At 43.6% G+C, this 24250-nt stretch overlaps 1 protein-coding gene across 1 annotated transcript in view; it reads left to right on the top strand.

Moving 5' to 3' along the window:
• LOC133418579 (probable E3 ubiquitin-protein ligase HERC1) overlaps nucleotides 1-23592 on the top strand; it is a 142982-nt gene extending 119390 nt beyond the window's left edge. Inside the window, 13 exon segments of the mRNA XM_061707349.1 lie at nucleotides 218-399; nucleotides 1211-1366; nucleotides 1955-2077; nucleotides 3044-3146; nucleotides 3238-3407; nucleotides 3982-4290; nucleotides 4924-5093; nucleotides 9536-9701; nucleotides 10004-10080; nucleotides 11849-12101; nucleotides 13655-13807; nucleotides 21405-21710; nucleotides 23271-23592. Coding sequence (XP_061563333.1) covers nucleotides 218-399; nucleotides 1211-1366; nucleotides 1955-2077; nucleotides 3044-3146; nucleotides 3238-3407; nucleotides 3982-4290; nucleotides 4924-5093; nucleotides 9536-9701; nucleotides 10004-10080; nucleotides 11849-12101; nucleotides 13655-13807; nucleotides 21405-21710; nucleotides 23271-23456 — 2354 coding nt within the window. The 3' untranslated portion in view covers nucleotides 23457-23592.
• The last annotated feature ends 658 nt before the right edge of the window (nucleotides 23593-24250 follow it).

Here is a 24250-nt window from a genome sequence, read left to right as displayed (position 1 = left end):
TGGTGCAGCTGGTCTCTGACCTGGTCTCTGACCTGGTTCTGGTTCTGGTCTCTGACCTGGTTCTGGTCTGATGTGGTCTCTGCAGGGTTCGTGGTGGTCCAGCTGGTCTCTGATCTGGTCTCTGACCTGGTTCTGGTTCTGGTCTCTGCAGGGTTCGTGGTGGTCCAGCTGGTCTCTGATCTGGTCTCTGACCTGGTTCTGGTTCTGGTCTCTGCAGGGTTCGTGGTGGTGCAGCTCGTCTCCTCCGTCGGTAGCGACGGCCACTCCATGGCTCTGACCGAGAGCGGCGAGGTTTTCAGTTGGGGCGATGGCGACTACGGGAAACTCGGACACGGAAACAGCGACCGGCAGCGGCGGCCGCGGCAGATCGAGGCGCTGCAGGGGGAGGAGGTGGTGCAGGTGAGTCCGGGTCCAGGTCTGGGTCTGGGTCTGCAGGGGGAGGAGATGGTGCAGGTGAGTCCGGGTCTGGTCCGGGTCTGGGTCTGGTCCAGGTCTGGTCTGGGTCTGGGTCCAGGTCTGGGTCTGGGTCTGCAGGGGGAGGAGGTGGTGCAGGTGAGTCCGGGTCTGGGTCTGGTCCAAGTCTGGTCTGGGTCTGGGTCCAGGACTGGGTCTGGGTCTGGGTCTGGGTCTGGGTCCAGGTCTGGGTCTGGGTCTGGGTCCAGGTCTGGGTCTGCAGGGGGAGGAGGTGGTGCAGGTGAGTCCGGGTCCAGGTCTGGGTCTGGGTCTGCAGGGGGAGGAGGTGGTGCAGGTGAGTCCGGGTCCAGGTCTGGGTCTGCAGGGGGAGGAGGTGGTGCAGGTGAGTCCGGGTCCAGGTCTGGGTCTGGGTCTGCAGGGGGAGGAGGTGGTGCAGGTGAGTCCGGGTCCAGGTCTGGGTCTGGAGGGGGAGGAGGTGGTGCAGGTGAGTCCGGGTCACCCCCCCGTCCGCAAACTATCAAAATAAGTCTCGGCTCACACGGGACCAAAATCCCGTGCGAACCAGGCTCTTTCTCACAGAAAAACAGGCATTTGTTATGATAAACAGCAGGTGCGTGGCTGACTAAAGACTAAGGCTGTGTTTTGGGAATCCAGGGCATTTTCAGGACACAACATTTATTTTTTCTCCCTTCAATGGGGCTGATCTAGTTTAGTCTCTCTAACCTGTAACCCCCCCCCCCCCGCTGGTCCTGGTCTGACCTCTAACCCCCTGTTGCCCCCCTGTCCCCCCCCCCAGATGTCCTGCGGGTTCAAGCACTCGGCGGTGGTGACGGCCGACGGGAAACTGTTCACCTTCGGGAACGGAGACTACGGAAGACTCGGGCTGGGAAACACCTCCAACAAGAAGCTGCCGGAGAGGGTGGGGGCCCTGGAGGGCTACCAGGTGGGCCAGGTGAGTCCTGGGGGGGCCAGGTGAGTCCTGGGGGGGGCCCTGGAGGGCTACCAGGTGGGCCAGGTGAGTCCTGGGGGGGCCAGGTGAGTCCTGGGGGGGGCCTGGAGGGGGGTGGGGGCCCTGGAGGGCTACCAGGTGGGCCAGGTGAGTCCTGGGGGGGCCAGGTGAGTCCTGGGGGGGGCCTGGAGGGGGGTGGGGGCCCTGGAGGGCTACCAGGTGGGCCAGGTGAGTCCTGGGGGGTTCTGGGGGGTGGAGGGTGTTCAGGGTGGGCTCTAAAGCTTGAGTTATGGTTCTGCGTCAAAACAACGCCGTGCCTACGGCGTCAGTGACGGCGTGTGGTCTCCGTCGACGCAGACCACACGCCGGGTCACTGACGCCGTCGCTGACGTCACCTCCCGAACATTGTAACTGCGCATGGAGGCGACGCAGACCAAACGCAGACGAGAGGGCTGTGATTGGTTCTTGGAAGCAACGCATTTCCGGTTTCCGGTTTGAAGCAGTCGTGAACTTTCAGCCTCTTTTCTTAGTCTGTGTGATTCTTTTTGTTTTGGTTTTTTGCACAATAGTTGTCCTTATCTCTTTGGTCAGGTGGCCTGCGGGCTGAACCACACGCTGGTGGTTTCCTCCGACGGGATGATGGTCTGGGCCTTCGGAGACGGAGACTACGGGAAGCTGGGACTGGGAAATTCCACGGCCAAGTCCTCCCCCCAGGTAAGGTCCAGGGACCCGGCACAGTTCATCCAAGTGAGCGCTGCGGCAGCGTGGCGCTCGAACCCAAACGTCCTTGTCAGGGGGGCTGATAAGAGGGGGGGGCCAGGAAGGCGGTTGGATATGGGGAGAGGGGAGTGTGTCAGTGTGTGTGTGAGAGTCTGTGACGCGATAAGTCCGAGAACCTTTGCCCAGAGTGCAGCCAAGCGTCCTGAATGTTATCGGGCAGCGGTACAGTTCTGGGAGGGAGATCCGCAGGTGTTTGTGAGAGAGGGGGAGGGTTGAGTTGGGTGCAGAGCGTCATGTTTACTTTCCTCCAGGGAGATTGTGACGAAGAGGCCTGCCAAGCTGCTCCGTCAAGGGCAAATCAAATCAACAATTTGCAGGCAGCTCAGTAATTTTCCGTCTGCTTTTCTTCTTCTGGTTCCTCAATAACTCCGATCAGACGAATTTGTGATCAGTCCCCGCCAAGCCGGGTGCCCAGCTTCTCCAAGGTTTTCTCCATCTTAGTAGTCGTACGGCCGAGGGAGAAAAAGAGTTGTATCTCTGGTCCTGGCGGTACTGGCTGCCCGAACGCTGCTAGCCGCGTGGCTAACGCTGCTAGCCGCGTGGCTAATGCTGCTAGCCGCGTGGCTAACGCTGCTAGCCGCGTGGCTAACGCTGCTAGCCGCGTGGCTAACGCTGCTAGCCGCGTGGCTAACGCTGCTAGCCGCGTGGCTAACGCTGCTAGCCTCGTGGCTAACGCTGCTAGCCTCGTGGCTAACGCTGCTAGCCTCGTGGCTAACGCTGCTAGCCTCGTGGCTAACGCTGCTAGCCGCGTGGCTAACGCTGCTAGCCGCGTGGCTAATGCTGCTAGCCGTGTGGCTAACGCTACAGCTGTGTGGCTAACGCTGCTAGCCGTGTGGCTAACGCTGCAGCCGCATGGCTAATGCTGCTAGCTGCGTGGCTGACCCTGCTCTCTTCTCCCAGAAGGTGGACGTCCTGTGCGGCGTCAGCATCAAGAAAGTCGCCTGTGGGACCCAGTTCTCCGTAGCGCTGACCAACGAGGGCAAGGTGTTCACCTTCGGACAAGGTGAGTCCGGGTCTCGGTCCGGGTTCTGAGGGTCCGGGGGGGGGGTGGAACGGCCCATCTCTGGTACTGACTGACCGGTTTGTCCCCCCAGACCGGCTGATCGGGCTGCCCGAGGGCCGGGCCCGGAACCACAACCGGCCCCAGCAGGTTCCAGCCCTGGCGGGGATCCACATCACCGACGTGGCCGTGGGGGCCGAGCATACGCTGGCGCTGTCGTCTTGCGGAGACGTGTACGCCTGGGGGAGCAACTCCGAGGGACAGGTGACCAAAACTCACCTAGATCCACCAAAACTCACCTAGATCATCCAAAACTCACCTAGATCCACCAAAACTCACCTAGATCATCCAAAACTCACCTAGATCCACCAAAACCAGCTGGGTCTGGGCCACTCCCCCTTCACAATAAGAGCCTGTATTTCCTGTTGTATTTCCTGTTCCTCCAGCTGGGTCTGGGCCACTCCCCCTTCACAATAAAAGCCTGTATTTCCTGTCCCTCCAGCTGGGTCTGGGCCACTCCCCCTTCACAATAAAAGCCTGTATTTCCTGTCCCTCCAGCTGGGTCTGGGCCACTCCCCCTTCACAATAAGAGCCTGTATTTCCTGTTCCTCCAGCTGGGTCTGGGCCACTCCCCCTTCACAATAAAAGCCTGTATTTCCTGTCCCTCCAGCTGGATCTGGGCCACTCCCCCTTCACAATAAAAGCCTGTATTTCCTGTCCCTCCAGCTGGGTCTGGGCCACTCCCCCTTCACAATAAAAGCCTGTATTTCCTGTCCCTCCAGCTGGGTCTGGGCCACTCCCCCTTCACAATAAAAGCCTGTATTTCCTGTTCCTCCAGCTGGGTCTGGGCCACTCCAACCACGTCCGGGAGCCGACGCTGGTTCCGGTTCTTCAGGGCCGGAACATCCACCAGATCTCAGCGGGCCGATGCCACAGCGCGGCCTGGACGGCCCCCAGCGCCCCCCCCCGGGCCCCAGGCTCGGCCGTCCCCCTCCAGCTGGGTCTGCCGGCGTCCGTTCCCCCCCAGTACGGAGGACTGAGGGACGTCAGCATGGAGACGGTTCGGGGGAGACTCCGTCTCCTCTACCACTTCTCTGACCTGATGTACCTGACGTGGAGACTCCTGGACCTGAGTCCCAATACCCAGGTGGGGGGGGGGGGGGGGGGGGGACAGGTGGGGGGGGGGGGGGGGGGGGCAGTGTAAAATCTTCAGCCACTTCAGAGTCAGATATGGTTTGGTCACAGTTCAGTTATGTCCAGATCCAGTGTGTGTCCCCTGGCCTGGGTCGGCTGTTTAAAATCCAGGCAGTTTAAAAATGTTTTAGAAATAGCGTCAAGACTTTCACTAATAAAACCTGGTGAGACCGGTTCTGAAGCTGGGGGGGGGGGGGGGGGGAGGGGCTACTGCTGTTTTAAAAGAAAATACAACACAAACATTGAAATTTTTCAGCAGCTGCACGGCATGTTGGGATTTAATTCAGCTTGTGGAAAACTATGATGATAAAAGTTGTAACAAACAGGTTTTACATCCCAGCAGCTGTTCCTCTCAGTGTAATCAGATTACTTGTGTCTGCAGAGCTGCACCTCCCAACTGCAGGAGTATCTCTCTGATGTAATCAGATTACTTGTGTCTGCTGAGCTGCACCTCCCACTGGTCTCTGATGTAATCAGATTACTTGTGCCTGCAGAGCTGCACCTCCCAGTGTAATCAGATTACTTGTGTCTGCAGAGCTGCACCTCCCAGTGGTCTCTGATGTAATCAGATTACTTGTGTCTGCAGAGCTGCACTTCCCGCTACAACGCCGGGACCTGGGGGCTGGTCCAGGGCCAGCTCAGGCCCCTGCTGGCCCCCCGGGTCTACACCCTCCCCATGGTCCGCTCCATCGGCAAGACCATGGTCCAGGGCAAGAACTACGGCCCCCAGATCACTGTGAAGAGGATCTCCACCCGGTCAGTGTCCACGGCAACACGTACATCCCATAACACTATCATTCCATAATGACACTACCATCCCATTATAACACCTACCATCCCATAATAACACTACCATCACATAATAACACCTACCATCCCATAATAACACTACCATCACATAATAACACCTACCATCCCATAATAACACTAACATTCTATAAAAACACCTGCCATCCCATAATAACACTAACATCCTATAATAACACCTGCCATCCCATAACACTACCATCCCAAAATAACACCTACCATCCCATAATAACACCTGCCATCCCATAATAACACCTACCATGCCATAATAACACCCACCATCCCATAATAACACTACCATCCCATAATAACACCTACCATCCCATAACACTACCATCCCATAATAACACTACCATCGCATAATAACACCTACCATCGCATAATAACACTACCATCGCATAATAACACTTACCATCCCATAATAACACTACCATTCCATAATAACACTACCATCCCATAATGACACCTAGCATCCCATAATGACACCTAGCATCCCATAATGACACCTAGCATCCCATAATAACACCTACCATCCCATAATAACACCTACCATCCCATAATGACACCTAGCATCCCATAATAACACCTACCATCCCATAATAACACCTACCATCCCATAATAACACTACCATTCCATAATAACAACTACCATCCCATAATAACACCTACCATCCCATAATGACACCTAGCATCCCATAATGACACCTAGCATCCCATAATGACACCTAGCATCCCATAATGACACCTACCATCCCATAATAACACCTAGCATCCCATAATAACACCTAGCATCCCATAATAACACCTAGCATCCCATAATAACACTACCATTCCATAATAACACCTACCATCCCATAATAACACCTACCATCCCATAATAACACCTACCATCCCATAATAACACTACCATCCCATAATAACACCTACCATCCCATAATAACACTACCATCCCATAATAACACTACCATCCCATAGTAACACCTACCATCCCATAATAACACCTACCATCCCATAACACTACCGTCCCATAATAACACTACTATCCCATAATAACACCTACCATCCCATAACACTACCATCCCATAGTAACATCTACCATCCCATAATAACACCTACCATCCCATAATAACACCTACCATCCCATAATAACACTACTATCCCATAATAACACCTACCATCCCATAACACTACCATCCCATAACACCCACCATCCTGTAATTACACCCACCATCCCGTAATAACACCTACCATCCCATAATAACAACTACCATCCCATAATATCACTACCATCCCATAATAACACCTACCATCCCATAATAACGCCTACCATCCCATAAGAACGCCTACCATCCCATAATAATGCCTACCATCCCATAATAACGCCTACCATCCCATAAGAACACCTAGCATCCCATAATAACACTACCATCCCATAATAACACTACCATCCCATAATAACACCTACCATCCCATAATAACACTACTATCCCATAATAACACCTACCATCCCATAATAACACTACCATCCCATAGTAACATCTACCATCCCATAATAACACCTACCATCCCATAATAACACCTACCATCCCATAATAACACCACTATCACATAATAACACCTACCATCCCGTAATTACACCTACCATCCCGTAATAACACCTACCATCCCGTAATAACACCTATCATCCCATAATAACACCTCCATCCCATAATGGCACTACCATTCCATAATAACACCTACCATCCCATAATAACGCCTACCATCCCATAATAACGCCTACCATCCCATAATAACGCCTACCATCCCATAATAACGCCTACCATCCCATAATAACGCCTACCATCCCATAATAACGCCTACCATCCCATAATATCACTACCATCCCATAATAACACTACCATCCCATAATAACACTACCATCCCATAAGAACGCCTACCATCCCATAAGAACGCCTACCATCCCATAAGAACGCCTACCATCCCATAACAACGCCTACCATCCCATAACAACGCCTACCATCCCATAATAACACTACCATCCCATAATAACGCCTACCATCCCATAATAACGCTTACCATCCCATAATAACAACACCATCCCATAATAACACTACCATCCCATAATAATGCCTACTATCCCATAATAACACCTACCATCCCATAATAACACCTACCATCCCATAATAACACCAGCAACACTACCATCCCAAAATAACACCTACCATCCCATAATAACGCCTACCATCCCATAAGAACACCACCATCCCATAATAACACCTACCATCCCATAACACCAGCAACACTACCATCCCATAATAACGCCTACCATCCCATAATAACAACTACCATCCCATAAGAACGCCTACCATCCCATAAGAACGCCTACCATCCCATAATAACAGCTACCATCCCATAATAACGCCTACCATCCCATAAGAACGCCTACCATCCCATAAGAACGCCTACCATCCCATAACTTCTTTAACTCTTATTATCTCTAAAACTTTAATCCATTTTAGTGACTTTTTACTTTGTTATTTATTATTCATCTTAAGTTTTATATAGATTTCTCTAAAATTTTACACTTTTAGGCATTTCTTACTTTCTTTTAATCTTTTAGTTTTTAGCTCCAGTGTTTCCTCAGGGGGGTTGTTCACACTGGGAGGTGTGCCTGCTCCGCCCATGGGGGTGTCGTCATGGGGATCCCTCAGGCCTGGGTGGCTGGGGGGGGGCTCCACCTTCTGTGTGGGGTCTGCCCCGGTCTGTCCGGGTTGGGGGGGGTCTCTGTGGCGATGCTCCTGGTGGTCGTGGTCGGTGGAGCTTCTCAGTGTGGACGGCCAACCATAGGTAGTGTTTTCCTCACCTGGATCGTTAGTGCTAAGCCATGTCACCAGTCCACTTACTGTGTGTGTGTGTGTGTGTGTGTGTGTGGGTGTGGGCGTGTGAGTGTGTGCACATGTATATGAGTGTGAGTGAGTGTGTGTGTACGCGTGGGGGGTGGGGTCGTATGGAATGTTTTAAATTGTGTTTTTTTTATTATTTTATTCTGCATGTAATGCACCATGTGTTGCATTTTATATTGTATGATTTGGTGCTATACAAATAAATAAAGTTTAAGTTTAAGTTTATAAGAACGCCTACCATCCCATAATAACGCCTATCATCCCATAATAACGCCTACCATCCCATAATAACGCCCACCATCCCATAATAACGCCCACCATCCCATAATAACAACTACCATCCCATAATAACACTACCATCCCATAATAACACCTACCATCCCATAACACCTACCATAACACCTACCATCCCATAATAACACCTACCATCCCATAATAACACCTACCATCCCATAATACCTACCATCCCATAATAACACCTACCATCCCATAATAACACCTACCATCCCATAGTAACATCTACCATCCCTTAATAACACCTACCATCCCATAGTAACACCTACCATCCCATAATAATACTACCATTCCATAATAACACCACCATCCCATAATAACACCTATCATCCCATAATAACACCTACCATCCCATAATAACACCTACCATCCCATAATAACACTACCATTCCATAATAACACTACCATCCCATAATAACACTACAATCCCATAATAACACTACAATCCCATAATAACCCCTACCATCCCATAATAACCCCTACCATCCCATAATAACACCTACCATTCCATAATAACAACTACCATCCCATAATAACACCTACCATCCCATAATAACACTACCATCCCATAACACCTACCATAACACCTACCATCCCATAATAACACATACCATCCCATAATACCTACCATCCCATAATAACACCTACCATCCCATAATAACACTACCATCCCATAATAATGCCTACTATCCCATAATAACACCTACCATCACATAATAACACTACCGTCCCATAATAACACCTACCATCCCATAGTAACATCTACCATCCCTCAATAACACCTACCATCCCATAGTAACACCTACCATCCCATAATAACACTACCATTCCATAATAACACCACCATCCCATAATAACACCTATCATCCCATAATAACACCTACCATTCCATAATAACACTACCATCCCACAATAACACTACCATCCCATAATAACACTACAATCCCATAATAACACTACCATCCCATAATAACACTACAATCCCATAATAACCCCTACCATCCCATAATAATACTACCATCCCATAATAACACCAGCAAGAGTTAACTTTAATTTCCCCTCTAATCTCAGCGGGAGGAAGTGTCTGTTATTATAAATTTAAAGAGATAACTTTAATATCTCCTCTAATCTCAGCGGGAGGAAGTGTTTGTTATAAATATAAAGAGTTAACTTTAATTTCCCCTCTAATCTCAGCGGGAGGAAATGCAAGCCGATCTTCGTGCAGATCGCCCGGCAGGTGGTGAAGCTGAACGCCTCGGACCTGCGGCTGCCGTCCCGCGCCTGGAAGGTGAAGCTGGTGGGCGAGGGGGCGGACGACGCCGGGGGCGTGTTCGACGACACCATCACCGAGATGTGCCAGGTACTGGTTTTACTGGTTTACTGGTTTACTGGTGGGCGACACCATCACCGAGATGTGCCAGATACTGGTCTCACTGGTTTACTGGTGGGCGACACCATCACCGAGATGTGCCAGGTACTGGTCTTACTGGTTTACTGGTGGACGACACCATCACCGAGATGTGCCAGGTACTGGTCTTACTGGTTTACTGGTGGGCGACACCATCACCGAGATGTGCCAGATACTGGTCTCACTGGTTTACTGGTTTACTGGTCGTCTCATTGTGAGTGTTTTTCCGTCGTCTCACTACGAGTGTTTTGCAGGAACTGGAGTCGGGAATCGTGGACCTGCTCATCCCGTCCCCCAACGCCACGGCGGAGGTCGGATACAACCGAGACAGGTGAGGAGGAACCGCCTTAACAACCAATCAGATCATTTTACCACAGTTAACAACCAATCAGATCATTATACCACAGTTAACAACCAATCAGATCATTATAGCACAGTTAACAACCAATCAGATCATTATACCACAGTTAACAACCAATCAGATCATTATACCACAGTTAACAACCAATCAGATCATTATACCACAGTTAACAACCAATCAGATCATTATACCACAGTTAACCAATCAGATCATTATACCACAGTTAACAACCAATCAGATCATTATACCACAGTTAACAACCAATCAGATCATTATAGCACAGTTAACAACCAATCAGATCATTATAGCACAGTTAACAACCAATCAGATCATTATACCACAGTTAACAACCAATCAGATCATTATACCACAGTTAACAACCAATCAGATCATTATACCACAGTTAACAACCAATCAGATCATTATACCACAGTTAACAACCAATCAGATCATTATACCACAGTTAACAACCAATCAGATCATTATAGCACAGTTAACAACCAATCAGATCATTATACCACAGTTAACAACCAATCAGATCATTATACCACAGTTAACAACCAATCAGATCATTATACCACAGTTAACAACCAATCAGATCATTATTCCACAGTTAGTTGATGGAGTGAAGGATCATGGTCAGGGTCGGTTCTAGAAAATGATGACTAGGCTGCATTTCAGATCAGAGGGGGTGCACATGCCTGGCACGTTATTCAACACTAAATTATGCATTTTCTCATAATTTCAAGCTGAATGATAATAGCAAAACAAGAATATTTAAGTGTATTTCATATGCTTTATTTCAGCAATATTGCTGCACAACAAAGAAAATGCTACATTTAGTCTGGGCTACCTCACCCATCAGACAATCTAGCAACAGAAAATAAAACATAGAAAAATAAATAACAAAAATAAATATAACCATAAATATACAGGACTGTCTCAGAAAATTAGAATATTGTGATAAAGTCCTTTATTTTCTTTAATGCAAAAATGTCATACATTCTGGATTCATTACAAATCAACTGAAATATTGCAAGCCTTTTATTATTTTAATATTGCTGATCATGGTTTACAGCTTAAGAAAACTCAAATATCCTATCTCAAAAAATTAGAATATTCTGGGAATCTTAATCTTAAACTGTAAACCATAATCAGCAATATTAAAATAATAAAAGGCTTGAAATATTTCAGTTGATTTGTAATGAATCCACAATGGATGACATTTTTGTTTTTTTTAATTGCCTTACAGAAAAATAAAGAACTTTATCACAATATTCTAATTTTCTGAGACAGTCCTGTAAACTTGTTTGCGTGGTTGTGCTTGAACCACTTCCAAATATCCATCGTTACTTTGTTACTGGAGCAGCAGAGAGCAGCGTCTTGCTGGTGCAGGAAACTGCTGGAGGCAGATGAGTGACGGACACTGGCTGATTAATGGTTTCACGTTGCACCAACGCAGAGCTTACGGCGTAGGGTACGCAGGGACGTGAACGTACGGTGCGCGTCGCCGCGTTCCCTACGCTGTAGGCTACGCCGTCGATTTAACTCGGAACCATAAATCAGGCGCGCGCATTTGTCAGTTTTCTTTTCGTCTTTTCAACTGAGCAGCAAACACATAAACTGAGGGTGCAATGCTCATGCACCCTCATAGAACCGGGCCTGATCATGGGTAGTTGATGTTTGCAGTAACAGGAACCAGGTCTTAGTCCCCCCCCTGACCCGTCTCTGTCCCCAGGTTCCTGTTCAACCCGTCCTCCTGCCTGGACGAGCACCTGCTGCAGTTCAAGTTCCTGGGGATCCTGATGGGCGTGGCCGTCCGCACCAAGAAGCCCCTGGACCTGCACCTGGCGCCGCTAGTGTGGAAGCAGCTGTGCTGCGTCCCCCTGGTCCTGGAGGACCTGGAGGAGGTGGACCTGCTGTACGTGCAGACGCTCCGCAGCATCTGGAGCATCCAGGACAGCGGCATCACCGAGGACAACTTCCACGAGGTAGGACAGTAGGACAGGTAGGACAGGTAGGACAACTTCCACGAGGTAGGACACGTTGTTTTGGGAGAAATCTCTGGTTCGAGAGCGGTCGGCTGTGCAAAAATGAATCAGACACACACTAGCTTTTGCTATAATGAAAACATTTATTAGCAAGCAGTGCAAACAAAAGACTCACACACAACTGCCCTTTGCTAGGATAACTCTGTGTCAAGTTATCCCCCGCAAATGACAGAGCAACAAACAATCACAAGGGGCTTGGCCTGAACTCTCACCTTAACACAGAGGACTGGGAGAGCCGGAACAGTCCAGGCAGAGCAGCCATCAACCCTAGCTCGGCGTCGTGCACTAGACCCGCAGCAGACTCTTACTGAACTTCCGGCTGCCCCCCGTCTTTATACCTTTCTCGCGGAGGGGTTGCCCGTTCAACCCCCGCCTGCCAGTTCTCACGCTAAGGCCTGGCGCCTCTCTCACGGTTACAATAAACAACAGGTGCAGCTGATATGACTGTTTTGAGAATGACGGACATTTCTGGACACAAAACTTATTTTTTCTTCCTTCACACGTCCACGTCCACCAGGTAGGACAACCTACACCAGGACTAGACTAAAACTAGACTAAGACTAAAACTCTTATATTTAGTCGACTAAAACTAGACTAAGACTAAAACTCTTATATTTAGTCGACTAAAACTAGAATAAGACTAAAACTCTTATATTTAGTCGACTAAAACTAGACTAAGACTAAAACTCTTATATTTAGTCGACTAAAACTAGACTAAGACTAAAACTCTTATATTTAGTCGACTAAATCTAGACTAAGACTAAAACTCTTATATTTAGTCGACTAAAACTAGACTAAGACTAAAACTTATATTTAGTCGACTAAAACTAGAATAAGACTAAAACTCTTATATTTAGTCGACTAAAACTAGACTAAGACTAAAACTCTTGTGATATTTAGTCGACTAAAACTAGACTAAGACTAAAACTCTTATATTTAGTCGACTAAAACTAGACTAAGACTAAAACTCTTATATTTAGTTGACTAAAACTAGACTAAGACTAAAATTTATATTTAGTCGACTAAAACTAGACTAAGACTAAAACTCTTATATTTAGTCGACTAAAACTAGACTAAGACTAAAACTTATATTTAGTCGACTAAAACTAGACTAAGACTAAAACTCTTATATTTAGTCGACTAAAACTAGACTAAAACTCTTATATTTAGTCGACTAAAACTAGACTAAGACTAAAACTTATATTTAGTCGACTAAAACTAGACTAAGACTAAAACTCTTATATTTAGTCGATTAAAACTAGACTAAAACTCTTATATTTAGTCGACTAAAACTAGAATAAAACTCTTATATTTAGTCGACTAAAACTAGACTAAGACTAAAACTCTTGATGATATTTTATGACACGATATGATACACGTCCACCAGGTAGGATAAAGACCTAGCCTAGCCGACTCTGAGATGTGACTGCTGGTGTTTGTGTTTGCAGATGATTCCTCTGGTCTCAGATGTGACTGCTGGTGTTTTTTTGCAGATGATTCCTCTGGACTCGTTCGTGGGCCAGAGCACCGACGGGAAGATGGTTCCCATCATCCCCGGTGGCAACAGCATCCCGCTGACCTTCTCCAACAGGAAGGAGTACGTGGAGCGAGCCATCGAGTACCGGCTGCACGAGATCGACCGCCAGGTACCGGTCCGGTTGCTAGGAGACCAGGAGACCAGTTCGGTCACTAGGAGACCAGGAGACCAGTTTGGTCGCTAGGAGACCAGGAGACCAGTTCGGTCGCTAGGAGACCAGGAGACCAGTTCGGTTGCTAGGAGACCAGGAGACCAGTTCGGTCGCTAGGAGACCAGGAGACCAGTTCGGTTGCTAGGAGACCAGGAGACCAGTTCGGTTGCTAGGAGACCAGGAGACCAGTTCGGTTGCTAGGAGACCAGGAGACGATCTGAGGGTTCAGATCTTCCTGTAGTTATATGTAGTTATATTTAGTTATACGTAGTTATATGTAGTTATATTTAGTTATACGTAGTTATATGTAGTTATACGTAGTTATACGTAGTTATACAGTTATACGTAGTTATACATAGTTATATTTAGTTATACGTAGTTATACGTAGTTATACGTAGTTATACGTAGTTATATGTAGTTAGATTAGAAAACTTTATTGATCCCCAAGGGGAAACTGCTTTGCCACGCAATAAAAACACAAACATCCACTTAACAAACAATACAAACATTTCCATACCATTGCACAAAGCTTATCAACATGATTGGATACTTCATACAACAGAGTAGGCTGCTCAAAGCAAGTGATTTAAATTGATATGAATATAGGCAAGGATAAATAAATAAATATAAGAAAAATATACACCTCCAGAAGATTAAAAAACAACAACAACAACAACAACAATAGACAGCCGCTATTTGTGGTTAAAATATCTGACTGCTGCAGGAACAAAGGAGCGTCTGAGTCGTTCAGTAGAACACCGAGGCATCACTAACCGCTCACTGAAGGAGCTTTTAAGATCCTTAAATATATTGTGGAGTGGGTGGTTATCATAGAGGAGGACTGTTTTCAACTTGGTCCTTGTTCTCTTCTCCACTATTACCTCAAGCTTATCTGGGTTAAAACCAATCACTGAGCCAGCCCTCTTGATTATTTTATTAATCCTGTTCTTGTCGTCATAGGTATACTGCCTCCCCAGCACAGAACAGCATAAAATAAGACACTAGCCAGAATGCCCTGGTAGAAAATGCCTAGCAGCCTTGGGCTAATGTCAAAGGATCTAAGTTTCCTTAGAAAGAAAAGCCTGGACTGAGCCTTCTTTACAAGGACCCCGTATTTTCCTTCCAGTTGAGCTTATTGTCCAAATGGACACCAAGATATTTGTAGGACTCCACAATTTCTATTCTCTGATTATTAATTGTCACTGGGACAGCCTCCTCTTTTTTCTTTCTAAAATCGATAATTAGCTCTTTTGTTTTACCCACATTCAGCTGTAAAAAATTTGTATCACACCATTTGGCAAAAGAGTGTGCCTCTTTTTTATAGGCCACGTCATTGCCATGGTTAAGCAGACCCACAAGTGTAGTGTCGTCTGAAAACTTTTGTATTAGACAAGCTGACTATGCCTGTAATCAGCTGTAGATAAAACTGTCCCCTGTGGAGCTCCTGTATTGGTTAAAATGATGTCTGAGGCTTTATCAAGCCTGACATACTGGGGACGAGCTAAAAGATAGTCTAAAAGCCAGGCAATGGTTTTGTTATGCAATTTAAAATTACTTAATTTATCGGCTAGAATGTGTGGCTGTATTGTACGTTATACGTAGTTATACGTAGTTATATGTAGTTATACGTAGTTATTTGTAGTTATATGTAGTTATACGTAGTTATATGTAGTTATACGTAGTTATACGTAGTTATACGTAGTTATATGTAGTTATACGTAGTTATATGTAGTTATATGTAGTTATACGTAGTTATTTGTAGTTATACGTAGTTATATGTAGTTATATGTAGTTATACGTAGTTATACGTAGTTATATGTAGTTATACGTAGTTATATGTAGTTATACGTAGTTATACGTAGTTATACGTAGTTATTTCTAGTTATACGTAGTTATTTCTAGTTATATGTAGTTATACGTAGTTATACGTAGTTATATGTAGTTATACGTAGTTATACGTAGTTATACGTAGTTATTTGTAGTTATATGTAGTTATACGTAGTTATACGTAGTTATACGTAGTTATTTGTAGTTATATGTAGTTATACGTAGTTATATGTAGTTATACGTAGTTTTATTCTCCTCCACCAGGGGGCGGTGAATCGTAGTTATACGTAGTTCGGTTGCTAGGAGACCAGGAGACGATCTGAGGGTTCAGATCTTCCTGAGACCAGAACCGACACCTGCACCGGTTCTGGTCTCCAGTCAGTCCGGCGAGGTCCAGAAACCCGGTCCTAGTTATACACAGGTCTAGGTAGTTATAGGTATTTATAGGTAGTTCTAGGTAGTTATACGTAGAACTATGTAGTTACACGTATTTATACGTAGTTATATGTAGTTTTATTCTCCTCCACCAGGTGGCGGTGGATTGTAGTTATATGTAGTTTTATGTAGTTATACATAGTTTTATGTAGTTATATGTAGTTTTATGTAGTTATACAAAGTTATACGTAGTTATACGTAGTTATTTGTAGTTATATGTAGTTATATGTAGTTATACGTAGTTATTTGTAGTTATTTGTAGTTATACGTAGTTATACGTAGTTATACGTAGTTATACGTAGTTATTTGTAGTTATATGTAGTTATATGTAGTTATACGTAGTTATACGTAGTTATACGTAGTTATTTGTAGTTATACGTAGTTATACGTAGTTATTTGTAGTTATACGTAGTTATACGTAGTTATTTGTAGTTATATGTAGTTATACGTAGTTATACGTAGTTATACGTAGTTATACGTAGTTTTATTCTCCTCCACCAGGGGGCGGTGAATCGTAGTTGTTCGGTTGCTAGGAGACCAGGAGACGATCTGAGGGTTCAGATCTTCCTGAGACCAGAACCGACACCTGCACCGGTTCTGGTCTCCAGTCAGTCCGGCGAGGTCCAGAAACCCGGTCCTAGTTTTACACAGGTCTAGGTAGTTATAGGTATTTATAGGTAGTTCTAGGTAGTTATACGTAGAACTATGTAGTTACACGTATTTATACGTAGTTATATGTAGTTTTATTCTCCTCCACCAGGTGGCGGTGGATTGTAGTTATATGTAGTTATACAAAGTTATACGTAGTTATACGTAGTTATTTGTAGTTATATGTAGTTATATGTAGTTATACGTAGTTATACGTAGTTATTTGTAGTTATTTGTAGTTATACAAGTTATACGTAGTTATTTGTAGTTATATGTAGTTATACGTAGTTATATGTAGTTATATGTAGTTATACGTAGTTATACGTAGTTATTTGTAGTTATACGTAGTTATTTGTAGTTATACGTAGTTATACGTAGTTATTTGTAGTTACATGTAGTTATATGTAGTTATACGTAGTTATACGTAGTTATATGTAGTTATACGTAGTTATACGTAGTTATACGTAGTTATACGTAGTTATACGTAGTTATTTGTAGTTATATGTAGTTATACGTAGTTATACGTAGTTATACGTAGTTATACGTAGTTATATGTAGTTATACGTAGTTATACGTAGTTATTTGTAGTTATACGTAGTTATACGTAGTTATACGTAGTTATACGTAGTTATACGTAGTTATACGTAGTTATACGTAGTTATTTGTAGTTATACGTAGTTATACGTAGTTATTTGTAGTTATACGTAGTTATACGTAGTTATACGTAGTTATTTGTAGTTATATGTAGTTATACGTAGTTATACGTAGTTATTTGTAGTTATATGTAGTTATACGTAATTATACGTAGTTATACGTAGTTATTTGTAGTTATATGTAGTTATATGTAGTTATACGTAGTTATATGTAGTTATATGTAGTTATACGTAGTTATACGTAGTTATTTGTAGTTATACGTAGTTATACGTAGTTATTTGTAGTTATACGTAGTTATACGTAGTTATTTGTAGTTATATGTAGTTATACGTAGTTATATGTAGTTATACATAGTTTTATTCTCCTCCACCAGGGGGCGGTGAATCGTAGTTGTTCGGTTGCTAGGAGACCAGGAGACGATCTGAGGGTTCAGATCTTCCTGAGACCAGAACCGACACCTGCACCGGTTCTGGTCTCCAGTCAGTCCGGCGAGGTCCAGAAACCCGGTCCTAGTTATACACAGGTCTAGGTAGTTATAGGTATTTATAGGTAGTTCTAGGTAGTTATACGTAGAACTATGTAGTTACACGTATTTATACGTAGTTATATGTAGTTTTATTCTCCTCCACCAGGTGGCGGTGGATTGTAGTTATATGTAGTTATACAAAGTTATACGTCGTTATACGTAGTTATTTGTAGTTATATGTAGTTATACGTAGTTATACGTAGTTATTTGTAGTTATTTGTAGTTATACGTAGTTATACGTAGTTATACGTAGTTATACGTAGTTATTTGTAGTTATACGTAGTTATATGTAGTTATACGTAGTTATACGTAGTTATTTGTAGTTATACGTAGTTATACGTAGTTATTTGTAGTTATACGTAGTTATACGTAGTTATTTGTAGTTATACGTAGTTATACGTAGTTATTTGTAGTTATATGTAGTTATATGTAGTTATACATAGTTATACGTAGTTATACGTAGTTATACGTAGTTATACGTAGTTATACGTAGTTATTTGTAGTTATATGTAGTTATATGTAGTTATACATAGTTATACGTAGTTATACGTAGTTATACGTAGTTATACGTAGTTATACGTAGTTATACGTAGTTATACGTAGTTATACGTAGTTATATGTAGTTATACGTAGTTATTTGTAGTTATACGTAGTTATACGTAGTTATACGTAGTTATACGTAGTTATTTGTAGTTATACGTAGTTATACGTAGTTATTTGTAGTTATATGTAGTTATACGTAGTTATACGTAGTTATACGTAGTTATTTGTAGTTATACGTAGTTATACGTAGTTATACGTAGTTATTTGTAGTTATACGTAGTTATACGTAGTTATATGTAGTTATACGTAGTTATACGTAGTTTTATTCTCCTCCACCAGGGGGCGGTGAATCGTAGTTATACGTAGTTCGGTTGCTAGGAGACCAGGAGACGATCTGAGGGTTCAGATCTTCTTGAGACCAGAACCGACACCTGCACCGGTTCTGGTCTCCAGTCAGTCCGGCGAGGTCCAGAAACCCGGTCCTAGTTTTACACAGGTCTAGGTAGTTATAGGTATTTATAGGTAGTTCTAGGTAGTTATACGTAGAACTATGTAGTTACACGTATTTATACGTAGTTATATGTAGTTTTATTCTCGTCCACCAGGTGGCGGTGGATTGTAGTTATATGTAGTTTTATGTAGTTATACCTAGTTATACGTAGTTATACGTAGTTTTATGTAGTTATACGTAGTTTCATGTAGTTTTATGTAGTTATACGTAGTTATACGTAGTTATACGTAGTTATTTGTAGTTATATGTAGTTATATGTAGTTATACGTAGTTATACGTAGTTATACGTAGTTATACGTAGTTATACGTAGTTTTATTCTCCTCCACCAGGGGGCGGTGAATCGTAGTTATTTGTAGTTATACGTAGTTATTTGTAGTTATATGTAGGTATACGTAGTTATACGTAGTTATACGTAGTTATACGTAGTTTTATTCTCCTCCACCAGGGGGCGGTGAATCGTAGTTATTTGTAGTTATTTGTAGTTATACGTAGTTATACGTAGTTATATGTAGTTATACGTAGTTATATGTAGTTATTTGTAGTTATATGTAGTTATACGTAGTTATACGTAGTTATATGTAGTTATACGTAGTTATACGTAGTTTTATTCTCCTCCACCAGGGGGCGGTGAATCGTAGTTATTTGTAGTTATTTGTAGTTATACGTAGTTATACGTAGTTATTTGTAGTTATACGTAGTTATTTGTAGTTATACGTAGTTATATGTAGTTATACGTAGTTATACGTAGTTATTTGTAGTTATACGTAGTTATATGTAGTTATACGTAGTTATACGTAGTTATACGTAATTATACGTAGTTATACGTAGTTATATGTAGTTATATGTAGTTATACGTAATTATACGTAGTTATATGTAGTTATACGTAGTTATATGTAGTTATACGTAGTTTTATTCTCCTCCACCAGGGGGCGGTGAATCGTAGTTATTTGTAGTTATTTGTAGTTATATGTAGTTATACGTAGTTATACGTAGTTATACGTAGTTATATGTAGTTATACGTAGTTATACGTAGTTATTTCTAGTTATACGTAGTTATTTCTAGTTATATGTAGTTATACGTAGTTATACGTAGTTATATGTAGTTATACGTAGTTATACGTAGTTATACGTAGTTATTTGTAGTTATATGTAGTTATACGTAGTTATACGTAGTTATTTGTAGTTATATGTAGTTATACGTAGTTATACGTAGTTATATGTAGTTATACGTAGTTTTATTCTCCTCCACCAGGGGGCGGTGAATCGTAGTTATACGTAGTTCGGTTGCTAGGAGACCAGGAGACGATCTGAGGGTTCAGATCTTCCTGAGACCAGAACCGACACCTGCACCGGTTCTGGTCTCCAGTCAGTCCGGCGAGGTCCAGAAACCCGGTCCTAGTTATACACAGGTCTAGGTAGTTATAGGTATTTATAGGTAGTTCTAGGTAGTTATACGTAGAACTATGTAGTTACACGTATTTATACGTAGTTATATGTAGTTTTATTCTCCTCCACCAGGTGGCGGTGGATTGTAGTTATATGTAGTTTTATGTAGTTATACCTAGTTATACGTAGTTATACGTAGTTTTATGTAGTTTTATTCCTCCACCAGGTGGCGGCGGATCGTAGTTATGTGTAGTTGTACGTAGTTATACGTAGTTTTATGTAGTTTTATGTAGTTTTATTCTCCTCCACCAGGTGGCGGTGGATTGTAGTTATACGTAGTTATACGTAGTTTTATGTAGTTATATGTAGTTTTATGTAGTTATACCTAGTTATACGTAGTTGTATGTAGTTATATGTAGTTTTATTCTCCTCCACCAGGTGGCGGTGGATTGTAGTTATATGTAGTTATATGTAGTTTTATGTAGTTATACCTAGTTATACGTAGTTGTATGTAGTTATATGTAGTTTTATTCTCCTCCACCAGGTGGCGGTGGATTGTAGTTATATGTAGTTATATGTAGTTTTATGTAGTTATACCTAGTTATACGTAGTTTTATGTAGTTATATGTAGTTTTATTCTCCTCCACCAGGTGGCGGTGGATTGTAGTTATATGTAGTTATATGTAGTTATACGTAGTTATACGTAGTTGTATGTAGTTATACGTAGTTTTATTCCTCCACCAGGTGGCGGTGGATCGTAGTTATGTGTAGTTGTACGTAGTTATATGTAGTTTTATTCTCCTCCACCAGGTGGCGGTGGATTGTAGTTATATGTAGTTTTATGTAGTTATACCTAGTTATACGTACTTTTATGTAGTTATATGTAGTTTTATTCTCCTCCACCAGGTGGCGGTGGATTGTAGTTATATGTAGTTATACCTAGTTATACGTAGTTTTATGTAGTTATACCTAGTTATACGTACTTTTATGTAGTTATATGTAGTTTTATTCTCCCCCACCAGGTGGCGGCGGTGCGCGAGGGCATGTCGTGGATCGTGCCGGTGCCGCTGCTGTCGTTGCTAACGGCGCGGCAGCTGGAACAGAGCGTGTGCGGGATGCCGGAGATCTGCGTGGAGGTTCTGAAGAAGGTGGTCCGGTACCGCGAGGTGGACGAGCAGCACAGCCTGGTGTCCTGGTTCTGGCAGACCCTGGACCAGTTCTCCAACGAGGAGCGGGTCCTCTTCATGCGCTTCGTCTCCGGACGCTCCCGCCTGCCGGCCAACACCGCCGACATCTCGCAGAGGTTCCAGATCATGAAGGTGGACCGGGTGAGTCTGGACCGGTTTCTGGAGGGATGGACTAAGACTAAAACTAGACTAAGACTAAAACTCTTATATTTAGTCGACTAAAAAGAGACTAAGACTAAAACTCTTATATTTAGTCGACTAAAACTAGACTAAGACTAAAACTCTTATATTTAGTCGACTAAAAAGAGACTAAGACTAAAACTCTTATATTTAGTCGACTAAAACTAGACTAAGACTAAAACTCTTATATTCAGTCGACTAAAACTAGACTAAGACTAAAACTCTTATATTTAGTCGACTAAAACTAGACTAGGACTAAAACTAGACTAAGACTAAAACTCTTATATGTATTTGACTAAAACTAGACTAGGACTAAAACTTATATTTAGTCGACTAAAACTCTTATATGTATTTGACTAAAACTAGACTAGGACTAAAACTTATATTTAGTCGACTAAAACTCTTATATTTAGTCGACTAAAACTAGACTAAAACTTATATTTAGTCGACTAAAACTAGACTAAGACTAAAACTCTTATATTTAGTCGACTAAAAAGAGACTAAGACTAAAACTCTTATATTTAGTCGACTAAAACTAGACTAAGACTAAAACTCTTATATTTAGTCGACTAAAAAGAGACTAAGACTAAAACTCTTATATTTAGTCGACTAAAACTAGACTAAGACTAAAACTCTTATATTTAGTCGACTAAAACTAGACTAAGACTAAAACTCTTATATTCAGTCGACTAAAACTAGACTAAGACTAAAACTCTTATATTTAGTCGACTAAAACTAGACTAAGACTAAAACTCTTATATTTAGTCGACTAAAACTAGACTAAGACTAAAACTTATATTTAGTCGACTAAAACTCTTATATTTAGTCGACTAAAACTAGATTAAGACTAAAACTCTTATATTTAGTCGACTAAAACTAGACTAAGACTAAAACTCTTATATTTAGTCGACTAAAACTAGAATAAGACTAAAACTCTTATATTTAGTCGACTAAAACTAGACTAAGACTAAAACTTATATTTAGTCGACTAAAACTCTTATATTTAGTCGACTAAAACTAGATTAAGACTAAAACTCTTATATTTAGTCGACTAAAACTCTTATATGTATTTGACTAAAACTAGACTGAGACTAAAACTTATATTTAGTCGACTAAAACTATACTAAGACTAAAACTTTTATATCTAGTCGACTAAAACTAGACTGAGACTAAAACTTATATTTAGTCGACTAAAACTATACTAAGACTAAAACTCTTATATTTAGTCGACTAAAACTATACTAAGACTAAAACTCTTATATTTAGTCGACTAAAACTAGACTAAGACTGCTGGACCCGGGTCCCCCGGGACCATCAGGTCTGAGTCCTGGTCCTGGTCCTAGACCCAGACCTGATCCTGTCTCTTCCCCCCCCAGCCCCTGGACAGCCTGCCCACCTCCCAGACCTGCTGGTTCTGGGTCCTGGTGGAAATGGGACCATCAGGTCTGGATCCTGGTGGACCCGGGTCCCCCCTAGACCTGATCCTAACCTCTAGACCTGTCTCTCTGTCCCCCCTTGCAGCCCCTGGACAGCCTGCCCACCTCCCAGACCTGCTTCTTCCAGCTGCGTCTCCCCCCGTACTCCAGCCAGGCCGTGATGGCCGAGCGGCTCCGCTACGCCGTCAACAACTGCCGCTCTATCGACATGGACAACTACATGCTGTCCCGCAACGTGGACACGGCCGAAGGCTCGGACACGGACTACTGACCCCCCACCGGGGCTACCGGGGCCCCCCCGGGGCCGAGCGGCTCCGCTACGCCGTCAACAGCTGCCGCTCCATCGACATGGACATGCAGTCCCGCAACGTGGACACGGACCCCCGCCCCCACCCGGGGGACCTCGGGGTCCCCCAGGGCCAGGGGGGCCCAGCCGGGGCCAACGGGGCCGAGGCCCCCCCCTGGCGCCCCCACGGACACTTTTATGTTATTTTACGTCTTTGAGACACAAATCCTGGTTTCTGTTTGTGGTTTGTTAGTTTTTAACCACAGAGAGTCCAGAGAGATTCAGTTGCTGCACCTTCAGGTTCCTGCATGGGGGGTTTAGAGGGGGGTCCAGGTCCAGGGGGGGTCCAGGTCCAGTGGGGGGTCCAGGTCCAGAGGGGGGTCCATGGACTCGTGTATAGATACTACAGCAGGATAAAGGCAGGATCTTGTACATTTGTGTAAAATGCTTCATTAGGAAAAATGTTTTGCATTAAATCCATATTTATTGTTTCCGATGGCAAGTTTCCCGAAAGCAGAGACAATAAAAGCTGCATCAGTGACCCGGGTCGGCGTGTTACTGGGTCTGGGGGGTCCCGGGTCGGTCTGTGGTTGGTGTTGTGCCAACAGAGGAGTCACCAGTGCGAAGGCCCTATTGTATCTGTAGGAAATTTTCTAGTTAGTGCCACGGCTGCGCCAAGAGGCTCCTCCTCCATAGTTATGCCATAGCAATGAAGGAGGAGTGCAGGGTAACAATAGTGTTATAATAGTGCAGGATAACAATAGATGCCTCTGGCGCAG

The sequence above is a fragment of the Cololabis saira genome, chromosome 2, assembly GCF_033807715.1.
Source record: "Cololabis saira isolate AMF1-May2022 chromosome 2, fColSai1.1, whole genome shotgun sequence".
Taxonomy (NCBI): domain Eukaryota; kingdom Metazoa; phylum Chordata; class Actinopteri; order Beloniformes; family Belonidae; genus Cololabis; species Cololabis saira.
This window is presented reverse-complemented; position numbering and strand designations above follow the sequence as displayed.